This window comes from Actinia tenebrosa, unplaced genomic scaffold (assembly GCF_029948245.1).
Source record: "Actinia tenebrosa isolate PJP-AT-01 unplaced genomic scaffold, QUT_ActTen_1.0 PGA_scaffold2__45_contigs__length_23673736, whole genome shotgun sequence".
NCBI lineage: Eukaryota > Metazoa > Cnidaria > Anthozoa > Actiniaria > Actiniidae > Actinia > Actinia tenebrosa.
In genome coordinates this window covers 12,076,161-12,094,713 of record NW_028292579.1, presented here as the reverse complement: position 1 = coordinate 12,094,713, position 18,553 = coordinate 12,076,161, and the positions used below count along the sequence as shown (strand labels likewise).

General features: G+C 36.6%; 4 protein-coding genes across 6 annotated transcripts; 2 read left to right on the top strand and 2 right to left on the bottom strand.

Moving 5' to 3' along the window:
• Positions 1-414: 414 nt before the first annotated feature.
• LOC116306385 (uncharacterized) lies at positions 415-3,524 on the bottom strand. Its single transcript, XM_031716436.2, has 2 exons — positions 3,386-3,524; positions 415-2,512 (listed from the first exon to the last, which is right to left on the bottom strand). Exon 2 carries the CDS (start codon positions 2,510-2,512, stop codon positions 1,832-1,834), a length of 681 nt encoding a protein of 226 aa, XP_031572296.1. The 5' UTR covers positions 3,386-3,524; the 3' UTR covers positions 415-1,831.
• A 354-nt stretch (positions 3,525-3,878) lies between these two features.
• Positions 3,879-7,922, top strand: LOC116306358 (dihydroorotate dehydrogenase (quinone), mitochondrial-like). The gene is made up of 8 exons (XM_031716409.2): positions 3,879-3,988; positions 4,074-4,310; positions 4,762-4,961; positions 5,648-5,903; positions 6,392-6,511; positions 6,769-6,922; positions 7,056-7,215; positions 7,624-7,922. The coding sequence occupies exons 1-8, from the start codon at positions 3,902-3,904 to the stop codon at positions 7,691-7,693; spliced, it is 1,284 nt and encodes a 427-aa protein (XP_031572269.1). The 5' UTR covers positions 3,879-3,901; the 3' UTR covers positions 7,694-7,922.
• LOC116306369 (NADH dehydrogenase (ubiquinone) complex I, assembly factor 6-like) lies at positions 7,696-13,572 on the top strand. 2 transcript variants are annotated; one of them, XM_031716425.2, is made up of 9 exons: positions 7,696-7,828; positions 9,074-9,173; positions 9,546-9,626; positions 10,298-10,396; positions 10,873-10,975; positions 11,741-11,874; positions 12,042-12,143; positions 12,241-12,297; positions 12,768-13,572. In XM_031716425.2, exons 2-9 carry the CDS (start codon positions 9,078-9,080, stop codon positions 12,894-12,896), a joined length of 801 nt encoding a protein of 266 aa, XP_031572285.1. In that variant the 5' UTR covers positions 7,696-7,828; positions 9,074-9,077; the 3' UTR covers positions 12,897-13,572. The 2 variants fall into 2 exon arrangements, with proteins under 2 accessions (XP_031572285.1, XP_031572278.1); XM_031716418.2 differs by lacking the exon at positions 7,696-7,828 and adding an exon at positions 8,859-8,995.
• A 91-nt stretch (positions 13,573-13,663) lies between these two features.
• LOC116306346 (uncharacterized) lies at positions 13,664-17,966 on the bottom strand. Of its 2 annotated transcripts, none has more exons than XM_031716387.2 (5): positions 17,614-17,966; positions 16,472-17,142; positions 16,101-16,143; positions 15,184-15,309; positions 13,664-14,588 (listed from the first exon to the last, which is right to left on the bottom strand). In XM_031716387.2, exons 1-5 carry the CDS (start codon positions 17,897-17,899, stop codon positions 14,323-14,325), a joined length of 1,392 nt encoding a protein of 463 aa, XP_031572247.1. In that variant the 5' UTR covers positions 17,900-17,966; the 3' UTR covers positions 13,664-14,322. The 2 variants fall into 2 exon arrangements, with proteins under 2 accessions (XP_031572247.1, XP_031572256.1); XM_031716396.2 differs by having other exon boundaries at positions 16,559-17,142.
• Between the last annotated feature and the right edge of the window lie 587 nt (positions 17,967-18,553).

The following is an 18,553-nucleotide window of genomic DNA, read 5'->3' as shown; positions in this document are numbered from 1 at the left end:
AAAATGTTGAAAGCGTCTACATCAATATCTCATATATTATAACACATTTAACGAACATAGCAATTTTTGCAATTTGATTGGCTGACAGCTGTGATCAATAAGAGCACAAACACATAGAATGATAAATGCAACGCACGCTTGGAACCATTTTTCTTTTAAACTTTTTCCTAGTTTTTAGATGTTTTTATTTTCATTGTGAAAAAAAAAAAAATCGCTCATAGATTTAAATTGTCTGTCCTGTTATTGAATAAAGATGTCAATTAAAATGTTCAAAACTCAAGTGGAAGCACGAGCATAGCAAGATGAAAGAAACTCTAGTGGTTTCCTGCAGTCTGAATGTATAGCACTTATGTAAGACTGATGTATATAAGTCTGACTGACACTTTCAACATTTTGTCCTTAAAAATCTTCATATTAAAAGCACAATTGTAGCCTTTTATTTAAACCACACACATTCACTGTATAAATATATCGCACAAAAACCCAGCTTGGGATTCCAATGTTTTAATGCCTCCTCTTCCCCTTCCCAGTCTCCTTCCTGGAGAGCCAGTCACAGGCTTACCAGACTAATTTTTTTGTGGGTTCGATGGGATTCCTGTGGTCTCCTGTGGTGTGTGTACGCTTAAGTTTTTGAGTTATCAAGTGATTTTGAATCTTCTCCCAGAACTTATATGTTCTAAAATGAAGGAAACAATAAAGGATTATGCTTTTAGATGCGTTCTAATACCGAGTAAATTAATGGAGTTTTTTAGGGGTGATTCAGAGTAGAATCACTGAACACCATACCCTGTTTAGTGGCATGTACCGGTATAGCAAATATAGGGGAGTACTCCCCCACACCTCCCCGGGAGTGAAAATAGTAAAATGTAGAGTATGATTCAGTAATTCAAGTTTTATTGTGATGTGCAATTCTTCTTTTGAAAATTACTTGAATCATGAGTGATTAATTTGAATTTTGTGAAAAGTCAAAATTCAGTAAAATTCGTCATTTGTGCCTCAAAATTTAAGTGTTCGACACTTGAATGTTAGAAATATTGATGCATGAGACTTGATGCCAACCCCTATTGTGCCACCCTGTTGTAATATATTCAATGTGCAACAAAACTCCCAATAGAGCAAATACAGTTATGGGGAAAATGCAAGTCCGCAGTCTGTCAGATACTTGATTTGCCACAAACTACATGGAAGGGAGGGAGGGTGGGGGAAAATGCTAGGTAAAGTACATTTTCTGTTCATTAAATCTAAAATAAGCCATATAACAATGCTATAACCAGACCGGTAATAACAACACCCAAGATAAAATATAATTACATATAATTACTTATCATAAATCATTATGATTTTCCGGAAATTTTAAAAGATTTAAAAATCAAATAATCTGAAACTATAAAATAATTGCTTCGCATTCTTTGACAGTTTGTTTATAACAAAACACTTATTGACTGGAACCTTATGAAAGCAGTGTGTTTTGTGGTCCCTCGACATGGCTGTCTCAGGACCACAAAAAACACTGTTTCCCTCAGTCTCAGTCAATATGTGTTAAATGTCTCAGTCTTTAAAGCTGTACCTTGGGTATTTTTTGTTAAATATTCTTAGTAAAAATGCACAGGTGATTATTGAAAATCTCTCGCGCTGATTGATCGAGAAACTCACACTATCACACGATAATCACCTCGTGTCTCGGTAAATATTCCCCGATATTTACTTCTCCTTCAGGGAATAATTGTTAAATATTAATTTAATTATAAAATATTGTTAACCATCATTAACTATTCTTTAATAGTTCATCCCATGAGACAAACATCAGCTGAAGATTATTAGCAAGTCTTTTTCATTGTTTTTTTTCACCAATTCCTTCACTGCCAACAACAGTATCATATGCAGGTGGTGGAGGCAAATTGTCTTGTGTTGTTTCTGGATATGGAGGGTATGGTGTACCAGATTGGGGTGCAGTTGGGTAGGGCTGAGGTGCAGTTGAGTAGTTTGGGGTTCCAGATGGGTAAGGCTGGGATGCTGGGTATTGAGGCTGTGTTGGGGGGTATGGTGGCTGAGGACAACTTGGTTGAATGTGTCCAGTTCCTGGATATGGCACATTAACAGACTGGCCAGCTTGGTTATAAGCCAATGTTGTTGGTGCTGGCTCACCATAATAATTGCTATTCCCATTAGCAGCCAGAGCTTCAGAATTTTTCTTTTTGAAGTAAACGACTGTGAAGACCAATAACAGGAAGCCAATAGTAATAAAAATAGGACCAACAATTCTACAATTTGCTGCGTTTCTTCTTGTAGTATTATTGTCCTCTTCACAAAAGGAACAAAAACTTGAGTGTGATTCAGGCCAAAATGGCTCAAGAGTATGACCAACTATTGTGACTATAACACCAATCAATATAAACAGTATGGTGAATGCTACCATGAGACACTTTTTACACTGAACTTCTCTTCCATGGTAGGAACCATAGTAGATCCTTCCACCAACTTGCCGGCCTGCAGGATGTTGTTGTTGTTGCATCTAATAATATGAAAATATTAGCAGTATTTATGAGAAGCTTTCTTTCACTGCTGTGAATACTTAGTTTTCAAAAAAATCATTATGCTATTGTGTAATTCCAAAAATTTTCCACAGTCCATTCTGAAGGATAGGGGAGTCAGAGAAAGAACAAAAATCCCAGAATTTGTATGGAAGAAAATTGGAATTTCCAGGGGTAGAGGGGGGTCCGAAAAAACATTCCTACATGGTGGGTGTATGGATAATTATTGGAACTACACATTCAACTGCTGACATTATGAAAGTCCTATATCTTCAATGCAAAATCAAAAGCAGTAGTAAAGTTATGGGATAAGATCTGCAACTGTCGTGATATGAGGTAAACAGCGAGGAAAAGGAGCACGAAGACCACCGCTAGCAGGGTAAGTGAGAGGGCAAAATTTGGCTTCCAATGTAGTGAATGCCAGTATGTAATAAGTACAACAAGACAAGTATGTGAAGTTAATTTATACTGTGTCGTGGTAATCAATTATGCTGTGAAATAAGCTATCAAGGAAAGTCGTTCTAAATTATTGCCGTTAACATTCAAATCTACAATGCCACAGAACAAGAGAATGGCCTATAATCTCTTTGAGACGATCCTTAATCAACAATTACGAGATCAAAATACCGTAATACTGTTCATAATAGTTTAAAAAGCTGTAAATATGCTCGTAAGTGCCTTTCAAAATGGCAGTCTGCCGTTTGCATGATAAGCGGTTTCAAATCTTGCTCTTTTTTAATCTTGATAAAATAGAATCTTTGGCTGTTTTTGCTAACCATTTAATCCCCATTTTCAAGCTAAAAGGATCGTGCAACTAGAGAGATCGAGAAGAAATAAGATCAACATATTCGTACCTTGTATTTTTTTCCTCCTTGAGTCAACTAGCGAATGGCAGAATATAAACAGAGGTGTATTTCAAATTGCATCTTGGGAAACAAAGACATTTTAACTAGGGTGGGGAGGGTCCGGTTGACAATCCTTGTGGGTCGGAAGGGAAGGAAGTTTTAGCTGGGAAAAAATGGCCATTTCACATAAAAAATAATGATAAATAATAAGTCAAATAACGTTTTGTTATACAATGCTACTTTAAAAGGTACAGCACATGACTGTTAAAAGCTAAGTGCTGAAAGCGTGCTGTGCTGTGACCGTGATTTTCTATGATTTTCATTGGCTGATTTTTTTCTCTCGCGCAATGTGATTGGTCTGACAGTGCCGTGTCCGCGCTTATGCCGTGTTCCGGGTATTTGATTGGATGGAGAGTGCACTGAGATTGCACAAAATCTTAGGGGGAGGGGGAGATTCTCTGGCAATGAGCAATGTTTGTCTTGGGCTCCCTGTGTTCTCTCTTCGATTCGACATGGCCGCCAGAAATGCTTGTAAAACTTTTTGAGATAAAAAAAGTCAAAAACTTGAAAATAAATTGGCAAAAACCCCTTAAAATATTTCAAAAGACTATGGTAAGTTAAGGATGAAGCTTTATTTAAACACGGCTTGACTCTTCTTTTGATGATTTAAACTTGAAACCAAGGAAATTTCTTTCAGTCGTCCTTCAAGAGTAAAGTCTTAAGAAGCATATTTCGTCATGGTATCGCTCTCGTTGGCTGTACTAGTGCATTATTTTGTGGGTATTTCACCGTCAAAGGAGATGAACAGTTTTATAGAAATGTTATAATGCCTGTCATCAAGTTACTGGATGCTGAAAGAGCTCATCTTTTGGCTGTAAAAATGGCGTCCTATGGATTAGTGCCTAGTGATAGAGATGAAGACCCTGAAATATTGGTAGGAAGATTAAGAGCAGAAAAAATTTAAAATATTATGTAACTTATTTTTTCTATTCATTCATCCATTCATTCATCCATTCATCAGTCCATTCATGCTCCATCCATTCATCCATGCTTGCACTGATTCATTCATTCGTTCATCCATCTATCCATGCATTCATCCATCCATCCATTCATTCATCCATCATCCATTACTTAAACTATTTTCCATCAGAAATTTTAAAAAATATTTAAAAACAATGATTGTATAAATGCTTTGTATCCTGAAAGACAGTATGTATCAGGAAATGGTTGAAAACTATCTTTGACGTTGCAGTGCCTGCATGAGCATCTACAAACACCTGCATGCATATGCATTATCCATTTCTTGTTGATAGATAACCAGCCAATCAGATTACACATTATATTGTGAATGGCTATATCATAGTCTGATTTCAATTTTTCCTCAGAACACCAAGGTATTTGGGCTACAGTTTTCCAATCCTGTAGGGTTAGCTGCTGGTTTTGACAAACAGGGTGAGGCTGTTTCTGGACTGGTGAAAATGGGTTTTGGCTTTGTGGAAATCGGTAGTATTACCCCAGAGCCTCAACCTGGTAATCAGAAACCAAGAGTCTTTAGGTTAAATGAGGATAAAGCCATCATAAATAGGTATTATATCATGAATAAGGTTTATATAAAATGGATTCCTCTTGTCTTGAACACCAGGTATTTCAAACTTGAGGCCATACATTACTCCAGTTTTGCCTTGGGTATCTTGAACCACCAATGTTTTACTTGATGATAGAGTGCAAACAATATAACTGTGAAACTTTAGTAATACTAAATAGCACAATTTCATGCAAATTCTATTGTTTTCTATTGTTTAATTAGCACTATTTTGTACTATTTAGTAATTAGTGTTAAATAATTGTTTGCACCCCATTTCTTAAAAGGGGAAAAACCAGAGGACCTGGGAAAAACCCTTGAATCAAGGAAGAGCTGGTCCAACAAACTCTCTGATTCTTAGCTCAGGAATTGAACCTGAAACACCTGCAGAGGTTAGAGGCAGTTGTACTACTGTTATCCCACCTTTGCTTATGTATCTGATGTAATGGAAGTAAATTAAGTTACATGTTAATAGACCTTGGGCATAACTTTCCCCATTCCAGAACACATGTAATTCCCTGGGGTATTATTTCTTTAGTTTAACGGTTGCACATGAGAAAATACTTGAATATGGATAAACAACTTAAACAAAGAATGTTTCTCAAGAGAATGACACATTGTCTGAAATGAAAAAATAACATTACACTGAAGGTAAAGTGGTCTATTAATCTTGCTTTATTCTTTGTCAGGTATGGATTTAACAGTCAAGGTCATGAAATAGTAAAACAAAACCTGCACCGACACAGGGTGAAACTCAACCAAGGAATCTTAGGCATCAACCTGGGAAAGAATAAAACTTCAGAGGATGCAGTGTTAGATTACACTAAAGGTGTAGAAGTCTTTGGTCCCATGGCTGACTATCTTGTGATAAATGTTTCATCTCCAAATACTCCTGGACTTAGAGCTATGCAAGGCAGAGAAATGCTGGCTGCTTTAATAGATAAGGTAATCAAATAATGCCTTGCAAGAAGAGGTTGTTTTTCTTCTTCCCTAGGCAGGAGAAGCAGTCTGGTTGGGAGCTTTGCCAGAATGGAGAACAGGAAAGGATTTCCGCAGTATTTGTTGTTACTATCTTAAAGAAATTTTAACACATATTATAAGTTATTTATTGCGATTTTGAGCAGCCAAGACTGATTTATATTGACAGCTAATTGATAGCCAGAGAGAAAATACATCCGGTATTGTGTAGCTATAAAATAAGCAATTCTCGTATCATGAGGTAATTCAGAGCTGACAAACTATGTGTATTTATATATATTGGTGGTTCTCTCCAAATCAAACTTATAGGAGAATCTCAATACAACATTATAGGTTCACAACAAGAGAAAATTTCAATTGTTTTATACTACAACATGGAGGCCCTAAAACCCCTCATTATCCAGAAAGCTCTGAAAACTGCACTCTTTCATTTCAATGTGTGTTTTATACAATAGGTTCTTGAAGCTCGCAGTTCATTACCACCATCCAATCAGCCACCACTGTTGGTCAAGATAGCACCAGATCTCACACAACAAGATAAAGAGGATATAGCTGCTGTAGTCACCAGACCTAATGTAAGAATTGTCTTAAATATGATCATTGAAACTCCTCCCCCCCTCCTAAACCTGTAGACCCCTTGTGAGGTATAGGCCATCAACAACATCTTTTATCCATAGGAAGTCCCTCCTTAATCTGGGACTAGATTCTCTGATTGTTTCTCTGTTGGTGATGTTTCTGTGGTGGTTTTAGTTTTTACAGGGAAGGGTTGCTAGCCCTTGTCCAACTCTCAGGACTCTATGATGAACCAAATTGATTTAGCTATACTTTTTAGCATCATATCGATGGTATTATTGTGTCTAATACCACTATATCAAGGCCACCAAGTCTACAAAGTGCAAATAAGAAAGAAACAGGAGGACTAAGTGGTGAACCACTCCGGACAATGTCCACTGAATTAGTCAGAGATATGTACACATTAACAAAAGGTCAGTATATAGATCAATATTTTTTCCAATGAAGACTCTTTCCTGCTATGATAACAGATCATTTTGGCTGGGGCATAATTTTTTACCATTTATATATCATATTTCCAGTCTAAGTTTTTCCTTCGTTCTTTAGGAACAATTCCAATTATTGGAGTGGGTGGAATCTCATCTGGCCAAGATGCTTATGACAAAATAAAAGCTGGTGCATCATTGGTGCAGCTGTATACAGCCCTTACTTATCATGGCCCTCCTCTAGTCAAGAGATTAAAGAAAGAGCTTGCAGACCTTCTCAGGTTTGTACTTCTCTTGAAACAGTAAAACCTTTGTTAGTATCGTTTTATAATAATTATCATTGTATTGTTTGATTTTTTTCTCAAATAAGCTTTTTGTCTTGTAATGCATTCCTGGTAACCATGCATCCAATCTTTCATCTTTTTCTGACTATCGACATCTCCTCATCCATTCTTCATCCTATCCATTCATTAATCTCTTTCCATCCCACCCACCCACTTTTACATTTGACCATCTATCCATCAGTCTGCTTCACCTTACCATACAACTTTCCATGTTTACCCATCCATGTCCAACTATCCAACCATATTATACATCCATCAGTGTGTCCTCCATCCCACCCATCTGTCAGTCCTCCCACCTTTTCATCTGTTAATTCAACCAACCTGACTTAAATATCTTATTTTTAGGAAAGATGGTTTCAATTCTGTTAGTGAAGCAGTTGGAGTGGATCACAAAGATCATAAACCAAGTGTTTGAATGCCGTTATCAAGTACTAAGATGTATGTGCCAAATCTTCTGACCAAGACTCAGCCTTGCATAAATTAACTAACATCTCAGACTCAGACTTGTGTGAATTAAATTACATTTCAGTCCCTTTGGAAGTGTATGCAGGTACAGCTAAATAATGAAAGTAATAATGATAAAGATGATGATAAATGCATCTGCACAGATAAATTAAAGCTAAAATAAAAAATAGTAACAAATACCAGGGGTTCGTCTTGCAATCTATAAGTAGTATAAGTATCAAGCATATTATTGTAGTTGTATTAAAATCATCCTTGTAGCAAAATAATTTCAGAGTCAGAGTCAAAAGACAGTAGCAGTCCCTGATCAGCCTTGCTTTGCAAGGGTAGCACTTAATAGCTAATTTACCATTTTCCATAAATTGTTTCACTGGTCAAAAACAAAGTATTCAATCCAGGTTTCAAAGGATTATTGATATTTGAACCTTGTAGCCTTAATGTTTTTGATCAGTGAACCAATGTATGGGATTAGTGGTGAACGTCTAACAAACCTGGGTCCTCATTCCATGATTTATCAGGAATCAAAATGCAGGGGGAGGGGGGGTGGGTTATTTTATAATTTATATAGTCCTTGTAGACAGCACTTTGAGTACTATGCTTGACAAGGGATAATATTCAGCGACGGTGGAAGCTGAAAATCTTTGGGGGGGCACTACAAAATATCATAACAATATTTTAATAACGGTAATAAAAATTGAATCTATGCATTCATATTTCATGTGAACCAATATTTTGTGGGCAGGGGGCAGGGGGCAGGCCCCCCCAAAACATTTCATGGATGCACATGCCCCTTGCCCCCCCCCCCCCCCCCCCCCCCAGGTTCCACCGCCCCTGATATTTAAGAAGGATAATAAAATTCAAATAAATATTATTTCTACAGTGACAAGTTTTCAGACATCACATTGGAAAACACCAATTTGAAAAGTCTGGTATTAATCATCAAATGTTTCTTGTTGAAACAGTATTTACCAAATATAAAAACAAATATGCAAAGCTTCACAATAATATTGACTTACGTGACTGACTTTAATAACCCTTCTCATGGGATCCCTGTGGGACTTTACAACCGAGGAAGGTTAGGCATCACCAAAGAACGCCTGTCAGTTTTGGCATACAAGATGGCGGCGGTAAACAGAACTAGAAAAATATTTCTGAAAATATCAAATTGTCGTCGAAAATCTTCCATCGTTTCATATACAAAATATTCTACTAATTCTGTTCAAAGTAATTCTCAATATTGTATGAATTTAGTCAGGTAAAAAGCGTGCGGATTCTTGGAAAATATTTCATTTCAGATTTTTCTTTTTTCAACGCACACTGTTTTTGTTTCCAGGCGAATGGATTACGAAAATTTTCTCTGTACACTTCTTCTTCCCAAAGCAACCCGGAATTCTGCATTAGCAATACGTGCTTTCAACGTAGAACTTGCACAGGTTGGTATTCTGTTAGCATTTTGAGTTTTTTTAATGCGGTCATGGAATATTTATGAGATTTGAAATTTGTTAAAATTTTCATTCCTTGGCCGCGAAAAGTCATGCAATTTAAAAAAAATTTGTTTAGTTCAGGAGAAATTTATAACTCGAATTTTTTTGACTAATGAGTGTTAAATGAGCGTTATTATTATTATTATTATTATTATTATTATCATTGCAGTTCCAATTCAATTTTCAGTTCATGTAGTTCAATATATGGGGTTTTGTTTCCATATTTTGGTTAGTCAACAATATATATTAGATCATGTGTGACGACAAGTGTTTGTTTCTGCAATAATAATATAAAGCTTACCTGAATGACTTAACTTAAAGATACAAGACATGGTGACTGAAAAACACATTGGAAAAATGAGAATACAGTTTTGGAAGGACACCATGGAAAAAATCTACAAGGTATGAATAAATAAAATTTATTACCTTATATACTGCAAGTGCCACCCCCGATTGAATGGCACTCTCAAATAAGTGCCATGCCTAAGACCAAGATTATTAATAAGCACCATCCCTGAATTAATGCTGCATGTGAAACCCCAAATATGGTATGCCATGTGTGTGTGAATATATAAGGTCTGGTAAATGCAGGCTTTAATTGAGGGAGTGATGTGTTAAAATCCCATATGTGCCTTGAGAAAGACAGCATGATTAAGAAACTTCTAACAAATAGAATCTCAAAATCATTGTTTCATCATTTTTTTGGGGATGGATTCCACTTGGAACTCCTATAAATGGTTGACAAATGGAAAAGCACTAATTTAATTATTTTTAAGAGAAGCTAGAACATGATACAATAATGTAGCCAAATGTACTTACATTTTTCAGTTTTATTTTACAGTTGAGCGCACGCTAGTGTGTTTTGAAAATAATGTGATTGCATCGTGACATGATTGTATCATGACCAGAGACACAAGAGAGATCGTTGTGTTGTGAAGACAAACAGAAATTCTGTATTTTAAATTTTTCACATTCCTGGTAGAGTCTGTTTTATTTACTGATGTATAACTCCAAAACACAAGTTTTTCCTGAGCCATTTAACTGGTCACAATAACATGGTCTGATATTTTTAGGGTCACCCTCCACAGCATCCAGTTGCCCTAGCAGTGATAGAGGCTGTTCAGAAACACAACTTATCCAAGATGTGGTTTACAAGATTAACTGATGCACGAGTAGGTTTTATAAAGCCATTCTGAGGTTGAAGTAAAAACTGGTGGAGTTGGCACTGCACTGCATTGTGGGTGGTTTTAGGGGACATATTTCCAAGATGGCATCTATTTCATCCCCTAAAACAGTCCCCTAATGCACTGTTAAGCCAACTCAACCCAGTTTTTTCCTCAACTTTGGAATGGCTAAGAGTTTCACAAGTGTAGGTAGACATCATTGAACAAAAATGAACATAAATAAATTGTATCCATTTTTGAATGTTATGTCTCAAGAAGTGATTCCATTATAAAGGGGTACTTTTCATCTAATTTATGTGATGATCATGAGAATGACTGCATTTATACTAAATTAACTCTTGACTTCTGTTCTCTCAGGCTTTCATACCAAGAACCACCCTTCCCCACTCAGGGAAATCCTCGCTGAGTTTTAATTGATATTTTCTGGAGCTATTAATAAATAGTAATTTCAAAATTACTTTTAGGAAAGTAATCTAGAAGATAGACCACACACCAGTGTAAAAAACCTTGAAGTATATTGTGAAAACTCTGTATCATCTGTCTTGTATCTTGTTCTGGAGGCTGCAGGTAATGGACTGATTGTTGTGTTAGAAAGTGGCCTGATAAGTAACCTACTCTTGAAGATGTCGCTTATGGAGATTAGACATATTTGCACTGTCATTTAGAGTGCACACAATAAACAAATGAAATAGGCTGACTGCATATCTTAGCTTCCATCACACTCGCTATGTTCCCATAGATGACCAATTTGGCCCACCTTAGGGATTGGCAGATCGCATACAGCTATAGATGCATGTAGAGAAAAATAATGAATGAAATATATTTATTGATATTAACATAGCGTTTTCAAAATTAATGTGTCTTACAGCAGTCCAAATATAGACATTACGCTAATTTAACATAAAGTTTACAATATTGAATATTGAAAAGAATAAAAAGTTTTACTAATATGCTAGGTTAAATAATAATAATTCAAAAGCCTATTATGAATAATATTAAAAACTAATAAAATTACTAAAAAAATACAAAAAAAAAAACAACTTTCAAATGATGATAACTATCTAGGTGATAATTATCTATTAAAATATGCTCTAATAGAGGCTTTGCACCATCAAGTGCTGGCACTTATAATCTAGCTTGGAATGCCTGTGGTTAGAATATGGCATAACAAAATCCCTTTGCTCTCGGGAATTGAGTCCTTTCTCATGTAAAAGGATTGCATTATTCCTGCGATCTAACATGGCTGCTATCATGTGATGGGTGCAAAGCCTCTATTCTAGAATTTAACCAAGAAGCTGGTTATAAAATAGTTGCCAATTTTCTTTTTTTCAGGTATAAAAGATGTTCATGCTGATCATGCAGCTAGTCACATCGGCAAAGCTGTTGGCATTGTAACACTCCTCAGGGCAGCCCCCTATCTTGCAAACAGAAGAAAGGTCTACATACCTAATGATATCCTTATCAAGGTAAATTGTCTCACTTTCAAATAGAAACTCCAGACATGGGATTTTTGATATATTTTAGGTGAGAAGCAGTCCCCCTTACAAATCCTGGATATGCCCAGGTATGACATTCATTTTTCTTAGTTGGCAACATTTTGCAAAACTAAAACCAACTCTTTCTCTTAATCCAGCATAATGTTTCCCATCAAGACATCATCAAGGGAAGCACAGCACAGCCCGTCAAAGATGTCACCTTTGAGCTTGCTAGCTTGGCTAATAATCATCTTTCAACGGTAAGGCCATCCTAAAGCATGTCAACCTTTCATAATATCTTTTTAGATTGAATAGGCTATTTGTATAATAATGGCTTCTCATGCTTTTATTTTACAGGCCCAGTCTTTTAAAACTAAAATACCAAAAGCTGCATTCAGGGTATTTCTTCCATCAGTAAGTTCAAATACTGTTTTAGTTCTGTTTTGTAGAAAAAAAAGAGATTTGCCCCCTACTCTACCCCCGCCCCCCTCAACCACACACACAAAAGTGCTTGGCTGTCCAATAGTTAGCTCCATTGGTCCCTGGTGTAGGAGGTCATTGGTTCATCCAAGTCCTGCCTTGGCAAATAATAAGACCTTTGGCTTGCATCATGGCATTGATGACGCCTCGAGCCTAGGAGTAATGTTGTCCCATTCCAGACCACGTGTCATTCTCTTGAGAATAAGATTCTTTGTTTAAGTTTCATCTATATTCATGTGTTTTCTCATGCCCAATCATACAAAACAAATTATTTTATTCTGAAGAAGAGAATGACATGTGGTCTGAAATCGAAAAACATTTATACCCAAAGGTTTATCATTATTTCAACTTGTTTAGAAATGATAAACCTTTCACTTAAAGGAAAATTATTCTTATTTTCTCAGGTTTCCTGCCAGCATTATCTCAACAAAATACAAAGAGTAGACTTTGACTTATTTCATTCCAGTTTGAGAGAGAGAAACCATTTACTACCGATACAACTGCTGAGAAATGCTTGGACCAGAAGATATTAATAAACCTGAGTATGGAACTTTTAGGTTATCTTATGCTGATTGGATACTTTCATCTTCAAATTCTTTGGAATACACCTTTTACAAAAAAGGTTGTTGGACCCAAAGGAGTAAGGCATTAAGCAATAGAAGATAGGAGATATGCAATAGGTGATAGACAATAAGGGATAAGAGATTAGGTCATTCCAAGATGCAAAAAAAGCTGGAATGAATTTTGTTTTCTCTTATTTTCAAGACCATGGAGGCTAGTGTTGTGATATATTTAGTGATACTCGTAGTGGAAGAAGCCATTTTAAACATTATTGGTATTTACATATGTGTCCATATTAAATTATTCCTTTCCATCTTGGAATGACCTATGGTATCTCCTATGCCTGTTTCCTTTGGGTCAGACAACCTTTTTGAAATAGGTGTGTAGTGGTTCGTTCCAATGAATGGTTGCTGTGCATCCAGTGAACATATGTTCCATGTCCAAATCACCCCACCCCCCATCCTTACTCATTGAAAATCTGCCTTGTGAGATAACATGATAACATCAAAATTGTTATTGGGTAATAGTTTTTATTATTGATATTATGAATGCTCTGACTAGTAGTGACTAATGGCCACTAAATAAAAACTATTAATTATTTTTTATCAAGATGGAAAAAAATTGTAAATAAAATCTCAAATAACTTTATTTTGAGTGTTGGTGTAAATGACAACACTGTTCTAATCTAATTGGCAAAAGCCCTATCTTGATCACTTCTTATCAAGGTATGGTTTTGCACCTTGTTTGTCTATCTTCAAAAAGGTTCTTGACTTATTCCATTTATTTGTTGATGCTATTTTTACCCATATTTGCTAGACCAGAATACACCTTGACTTACTAACAAAAAGTCTATTTTTTGACTTTTTAGTATTTTTACATACAATACTAAACTGATGCACAGTTTGTGTCTACTGTCTAATGCTGTGAATCTTCTGCTTGAGTAGAAATCTTATCCAGCAGTTACAAGGCCATAAAAACACTAACCAGCCCCTTTAAAAACGCTATTTAAAAAGTAAAGACTAAACTTTTCTAATTTTCCTCAATACACAACAAACATCTGCTAGGCCTTTAGCAGATATCAATTCATAACTTTCATAACATGGCACTGCAGAGTAACAGCATGGAAAATGACTTCTGCGGAATAATATATTAGATGTACTGTAACCAAGGTAATACGACAGCTGTTTCCATAGTAACAAATAAACCAACCTTAAGTTTCAAGGACTGTGTTGAAGTTCCTAGGTTCCATTTCTAATGCCTGTGGTCATTGTTTCTGACCCTGTTACAGCCACAGTCATGTTACATTCAAAGTGGACCACTGTTGCCATGGAAATTAAAAATTTCCCTTTCTGTGCTACTAGCAGCATTTACCAGCTGTAACCAGTATTGCCATAGCAACTAAGAGTTTTGGCTTTCTTGTTGAGGTTCATGTACCTTCAAGAGGCTGTCACAGTAATGAAGCCTTTTCTCCAGCTCACTGCAATCATTATTCAATGAACTTCTCTTTCTTTTTAACTTGTGTTGTTCATTTTCCATGTAGCTTAACTCTTTTTTCGCCTTCTCTACCTCTTTCTTGATTCTTTCGAGTTCTTTCTCCTTTGATGTTATTCCTGTGATGGTGTCTTCCACCACTTTCTTGGCATCTTCAATAGCCTCATTTGTGGCTGAATATAATAATAATAATAATAATAATAATAATAATGGGAAGTTCTTACATAACACAGTTATACATCGTCTTGATGTACTACAGCACCTTCTCTTCAGTTATTTTAAAACCCTGAGTGTTGGTTCTGCTGAGACTTGAACCACAACCTCCAGCCCACACAGACCGACACTCTTATTGAGCTAACCAGGTGGCAGTAATATAGAGTCCTATTATAGATCTTGAACCCTGGATGTCTCAGACTTCCCATTATCTCGAACTTGAGTTGGTGTCCTGTTGAATTATGTCACTACAATATTTCAAACCTTTTATGTGGTCCCAGTAGGAGGCTTGACATAATGATACATACCCCCTCCCCTGGGGAAGGGTATAAGAGAGGCAGGGACAGTGGTTAAACATTTTGTAAACAAAGATATAAAACCAAGCTGCATTTTAATCTTTGTGCCCTTGGGTTAACTTGACATGATAAATGTATTATCTGCAGAAAATTTGAATTCTTCAGCCAACGAGAGGCAAGATGCGAGAATAATATATTTAAAAAAAGAAAGCGTTAAACATTAAGTAAACTACCAACATCATTTCTGGCTTGGTTTTACCTTGCAGTTCTTCAAGCTTTGAAGCCAAAACCTTTTCATCTTCTTTTTTCTTTTTGTTAGCCAGTTCTTTGACATTACCCCACAGCCCTGTTGCTCTTAATGCACCAAGAAGATTGATGTTTTGATCTGAATGAAAACAGTAAATTATTTGCATTAATAATATTGGCTAGCCACAAACCTCAGTCAAGAATAAAATTCTTTCACCCGAGGGAAGGGCACCAATATAAAGACACTACTGCATTGTCGATGGAAAGTGAGTCCTAAATTGAAGTCTTTAAGGATATCAGAATCATGGTGAAGATGTTCTAATGCATTTACCACTCCTGGGTAGACGACATAACAGGTTTTGCAAACCCACTTATAAGGCAGCCAAGATTGTATTAGGATTTAGAAGTTGATTTTTGTGGAGGGAGGAAAAACCTGAGAACCCAGAAAAAAAACCCTTGAAGCACAGGAGAGAACCAACAAACAACTCTACTTACATATGACACTGAGCCCGGCAGGACTTGAACCTGGGTTGCATTGGTGAGAGGTGAAACATTAACAGAGCATGCCACCCATACTTCCCATTATAATATTAGACACTTTGTTTTACATTGCACTGACTGAAAGCATGGAGGCTTATAACACATTTCATATGGACTGTGCATCTCAAATGAATACATCACAAGATAATTATGGATAATTATTGTCATTTCTAAGAATAGAGAGAAGGCATTTTACCCCATGAAATATAAAATACTAGTCAACGTGTTAAAGTCAAATAGACACAAAAGAAGACAATGGAATAAGGGTCTACTAAAGTGTATTAGTTTATCATCTATTTCACGGGTTAAATGCCTTCACTCTACCTTCGATGTTTCGAAACAAACAATGATTTTGCAATTGGGGAAATATGGACATTTCATGAGACTCACCTAAGTTCAGTGTATTAGTGCTGTTATCCTGTGATCTCTGTTCCTAGATTAGAAGTGAATGGAATATAAGTTTACCTTGCAGTTGATTTTTGATACTAGTGCAATGATATCAATACATGCATCAAGGTTAGTGACTGAGCGTGAGGTCTGTGTGGGGGTGGGGGTGGGGGTATTGGCCTATTCTTTCATTGAATTCAGAATCAGAATCAGAAAATAGGAAAGCAAAAGGAAAAAACAATGAATCACAATTCTGGCCAGACACTCTCCGATGAATGGCCGTTATTTTTACGAGCTCTGTACTTTCATATTTCATGAATGCTTATATCAAAGCATGATTAGTTGTGCCTGATTAGTGTTTATGAAAAACTTACATTACTGTAATTGTGCTCTCTCTTAATCCTACAAGAACATTCTAAATCACTGGATATCCCTTGTGTAAGGTTTGAAGTTTTATTTACTTTTGTTGACTGCTCTTCTTCCTCATCATTGGAAGCTTCATCTGTGACTCCATTTAAATCTGCATCATCAGTTTGATTTGACATCCTCTCATCTGTAAGCCTTTTAAGCAATGCTGTTGCTTTGATGGATCCTCTTTCAGTCGCAACGTCAAGAGGGGTTTTCCCATCCATGTTAGTAGTAGAGGTAACTGCTCCTTCATTAATTACCATCCGCAACCCACAGAAGGCATCTTCACTGCATGCAAGTATATGTACTACACTATCTCCCACAGAATTCTGCGCATTTATGATATCATTAAACTGCTCAGGGTAAAATTCTTTTAACTTTGCGAGCATGAGTTTAATACAGTCTTCAAAATGATCTTTCCTCCGTCCTTCTAGCAGCTGTCTAGCCACTACATGTAATGGTGTATCCATACTCCGATCCTTTAATATCAGACAGTTCTTAAGTAAGTCAATCTGAACTTCAACTTTACGCTCAAGCATTTTTCTATTAAGGAACATTTCAGAGAGCTCTAGGCATAGTAAACTTCTGTGGAGAGCTGTTTCTTTGGTTGTGGGTGCTCTAACATTCGGGTCAAAGCCTATATGTATAGCATAAAAAAAGATAAATTTAAGGACATTTTTTGAAGGACAGGTATCAGTTAAACCCCTTCATATGCACTCCTTTTTATTTGATATTTTGCCCCCAGACTGGTGCTTTATGATAGGACACAGAAGTCCAGGGTACATTGCACTAATTTCCAACCCCCTTTAAAATCCCCTTAGCTCTGAGGGTGGTCACTGCCAGGGTTTCTTTACTTTGTGCTCTTTTACGTCCCTCTGATGCAACTAGGTGAGGTGGTCAGGTGAGGTAGTGTGGAAAAAGGGAAAGCCATTTTACATGGTCATCCAAGCCATGTGAAAGTCTAACCATTCGTAGATGTTTTAACAAAGGCAAAAACACCTTTACCTCGCCTAAGACCCTAAGTGTTGGTCCGGCTTGGACTGCTAAATTTCTACTACCTTCTATCAAGCTTTTACTGAAATAAGAATATGTTAAGCTTACTACTCACCATGTTTTATCAACCATTCTAGTGCTTTCGTCTTCCCCAGTACACTAGTCCAGTGTACTAAAGGGAACCGATAATCTTCTACTGCATCTGGCACGACATCGTTCTTCTGCCAACCTTTCTTCAAGTAGCTTTGGACAACCGATTCAAACTCTTCCAAGCCGCCATTGCTGTCGTTCTTTTTACTTCCTTTATTCTCGGATGGGATGTTCAAAACTGCTAGCAACAAATCGTGGTGCTTTTGAATGCAGTTACGTTTGCAAAAGGGAGGACATTTGATCCTAGTCATACTTGATCGGCTTTCTTTTTGAACGGGAATCAAACCTAGCTTTTCTTCTGCATACGAAAATGGCGCCCTTTTGTGCAAGACATCAACAAACAGTGAGCCCCAGGGGAGGACAAAACTACACTTCAGGGGGAGGGGAGGGGCAAGGGACAAACAATAAATAAAAATTATTTTTAGCAAAAAGAAAAATATTGTATTTTCTAGTATAAGTTTTGTACGGTTGTTTCGTCGGTGTACTAGATGTTATGTATTTTGCTTATAAAGATAGGGACTTGCCAATCAATCTAACTCCGAGGGTACGTGGATTTGTTGCCAACAAGAGAGTATAAATAACTTATTTATAATCTCTTGTTGCAAGACAAATTCCCTTGTACTCCCAAAAATAAGAATCATAATAGCATTTTAAAAAAGCTATATTTCAGGGTGCTCTCTTGGTCCTTACTGCGTTGTTTTGTTCAGTTGGGATACCTGTGTCTTGCGAGAGGGTGACTTGTATGTGAAGGAATAACTCTTTGCGGAATAATTATTATGCCAATAATGTTGAAGCCTGAAACTGGAATACCTGTGTAACATAAACCTGGGTGGGACACTTTTTTAAATTTAGCAATGTTAAAAGATATCGGGTGGAACTACATAAGTCCATCTTGGTCCGGCATC

Excerpts from the sequence above, each read along its gene's own strand:
- LOC116306385 (XM_031716436.2), bottom strand. The coding sequence starts at position 2,512 with ATGCAACAACAACAACATCCTGCAGGCCGGCAAGTTGGTGGAAGGATC.
- LOC116306358 (XM_031716409.2), top strand. The coding sequence starts at position 3,902 with ATGCTTGTAAAACTTTTTGAGATAAAAAAAGTCAAAAACTTGAAAATA. Across the intron at positions 4,962-5,647 it reads GATAAAGCCATCATAAATAG|GTATGGATTTAACAGTCAAG; the intron begins GTATTATATCAT and ends ATTCTTTGTCAG. Across the intron at positions 5,904-6,391 it reads TGGCTGCTTTAATAGATAAG|GTTCTTGAAGCTCGCAGTTC; the intron begins GTAATCAAATAA and ends TTTATACAATAG.
- LOC116306369 (XM_031716418.2), top strand. The coding sequence starts at position 8,859 with ATGGCGGCGGTAAACAGAACTAGAAAAATATTTCTGAAAATATCAAAT. Across the intron at positions 9,627-10,297 it reads CCATGGAAAAAATCTACAAG|GGTCACCCTCCACAGCATCC; the intron begins GTATGAATAAAT and ends TGATATTTTTAG. Across the intron at positions 12,298-12,767 it reads TCAGGGTATTTCTTCCATCA|GTTTCCTGCCAGCATTATCT; the intron begins GTAAGTTCAAAT and ends TTATTTTCTCAG.
- LOC116306346 (XM_031716387.2), bottom strand. The coding sequence starts at position 17,899 with ATGACTAGGATCAAATGTCCTCCCTTTTGCAAACGTAACTGCATTCAA. Across the intron at positions 17,143-17,613 it reads AGAATGGTTGATAAAACATG|GCTTTGACCCGAATGTTAGA; the intron begins GTGAGTAGTAAG and ends CTATACATATAG. Across the intron at positions 14,589-15,183 it reads AAAGCTTGAAGAACTGCAAG|CCACAAATGAGGCTATTGAA; the intron begins GTAAAACCAAGC and ends TATTATATTCAG.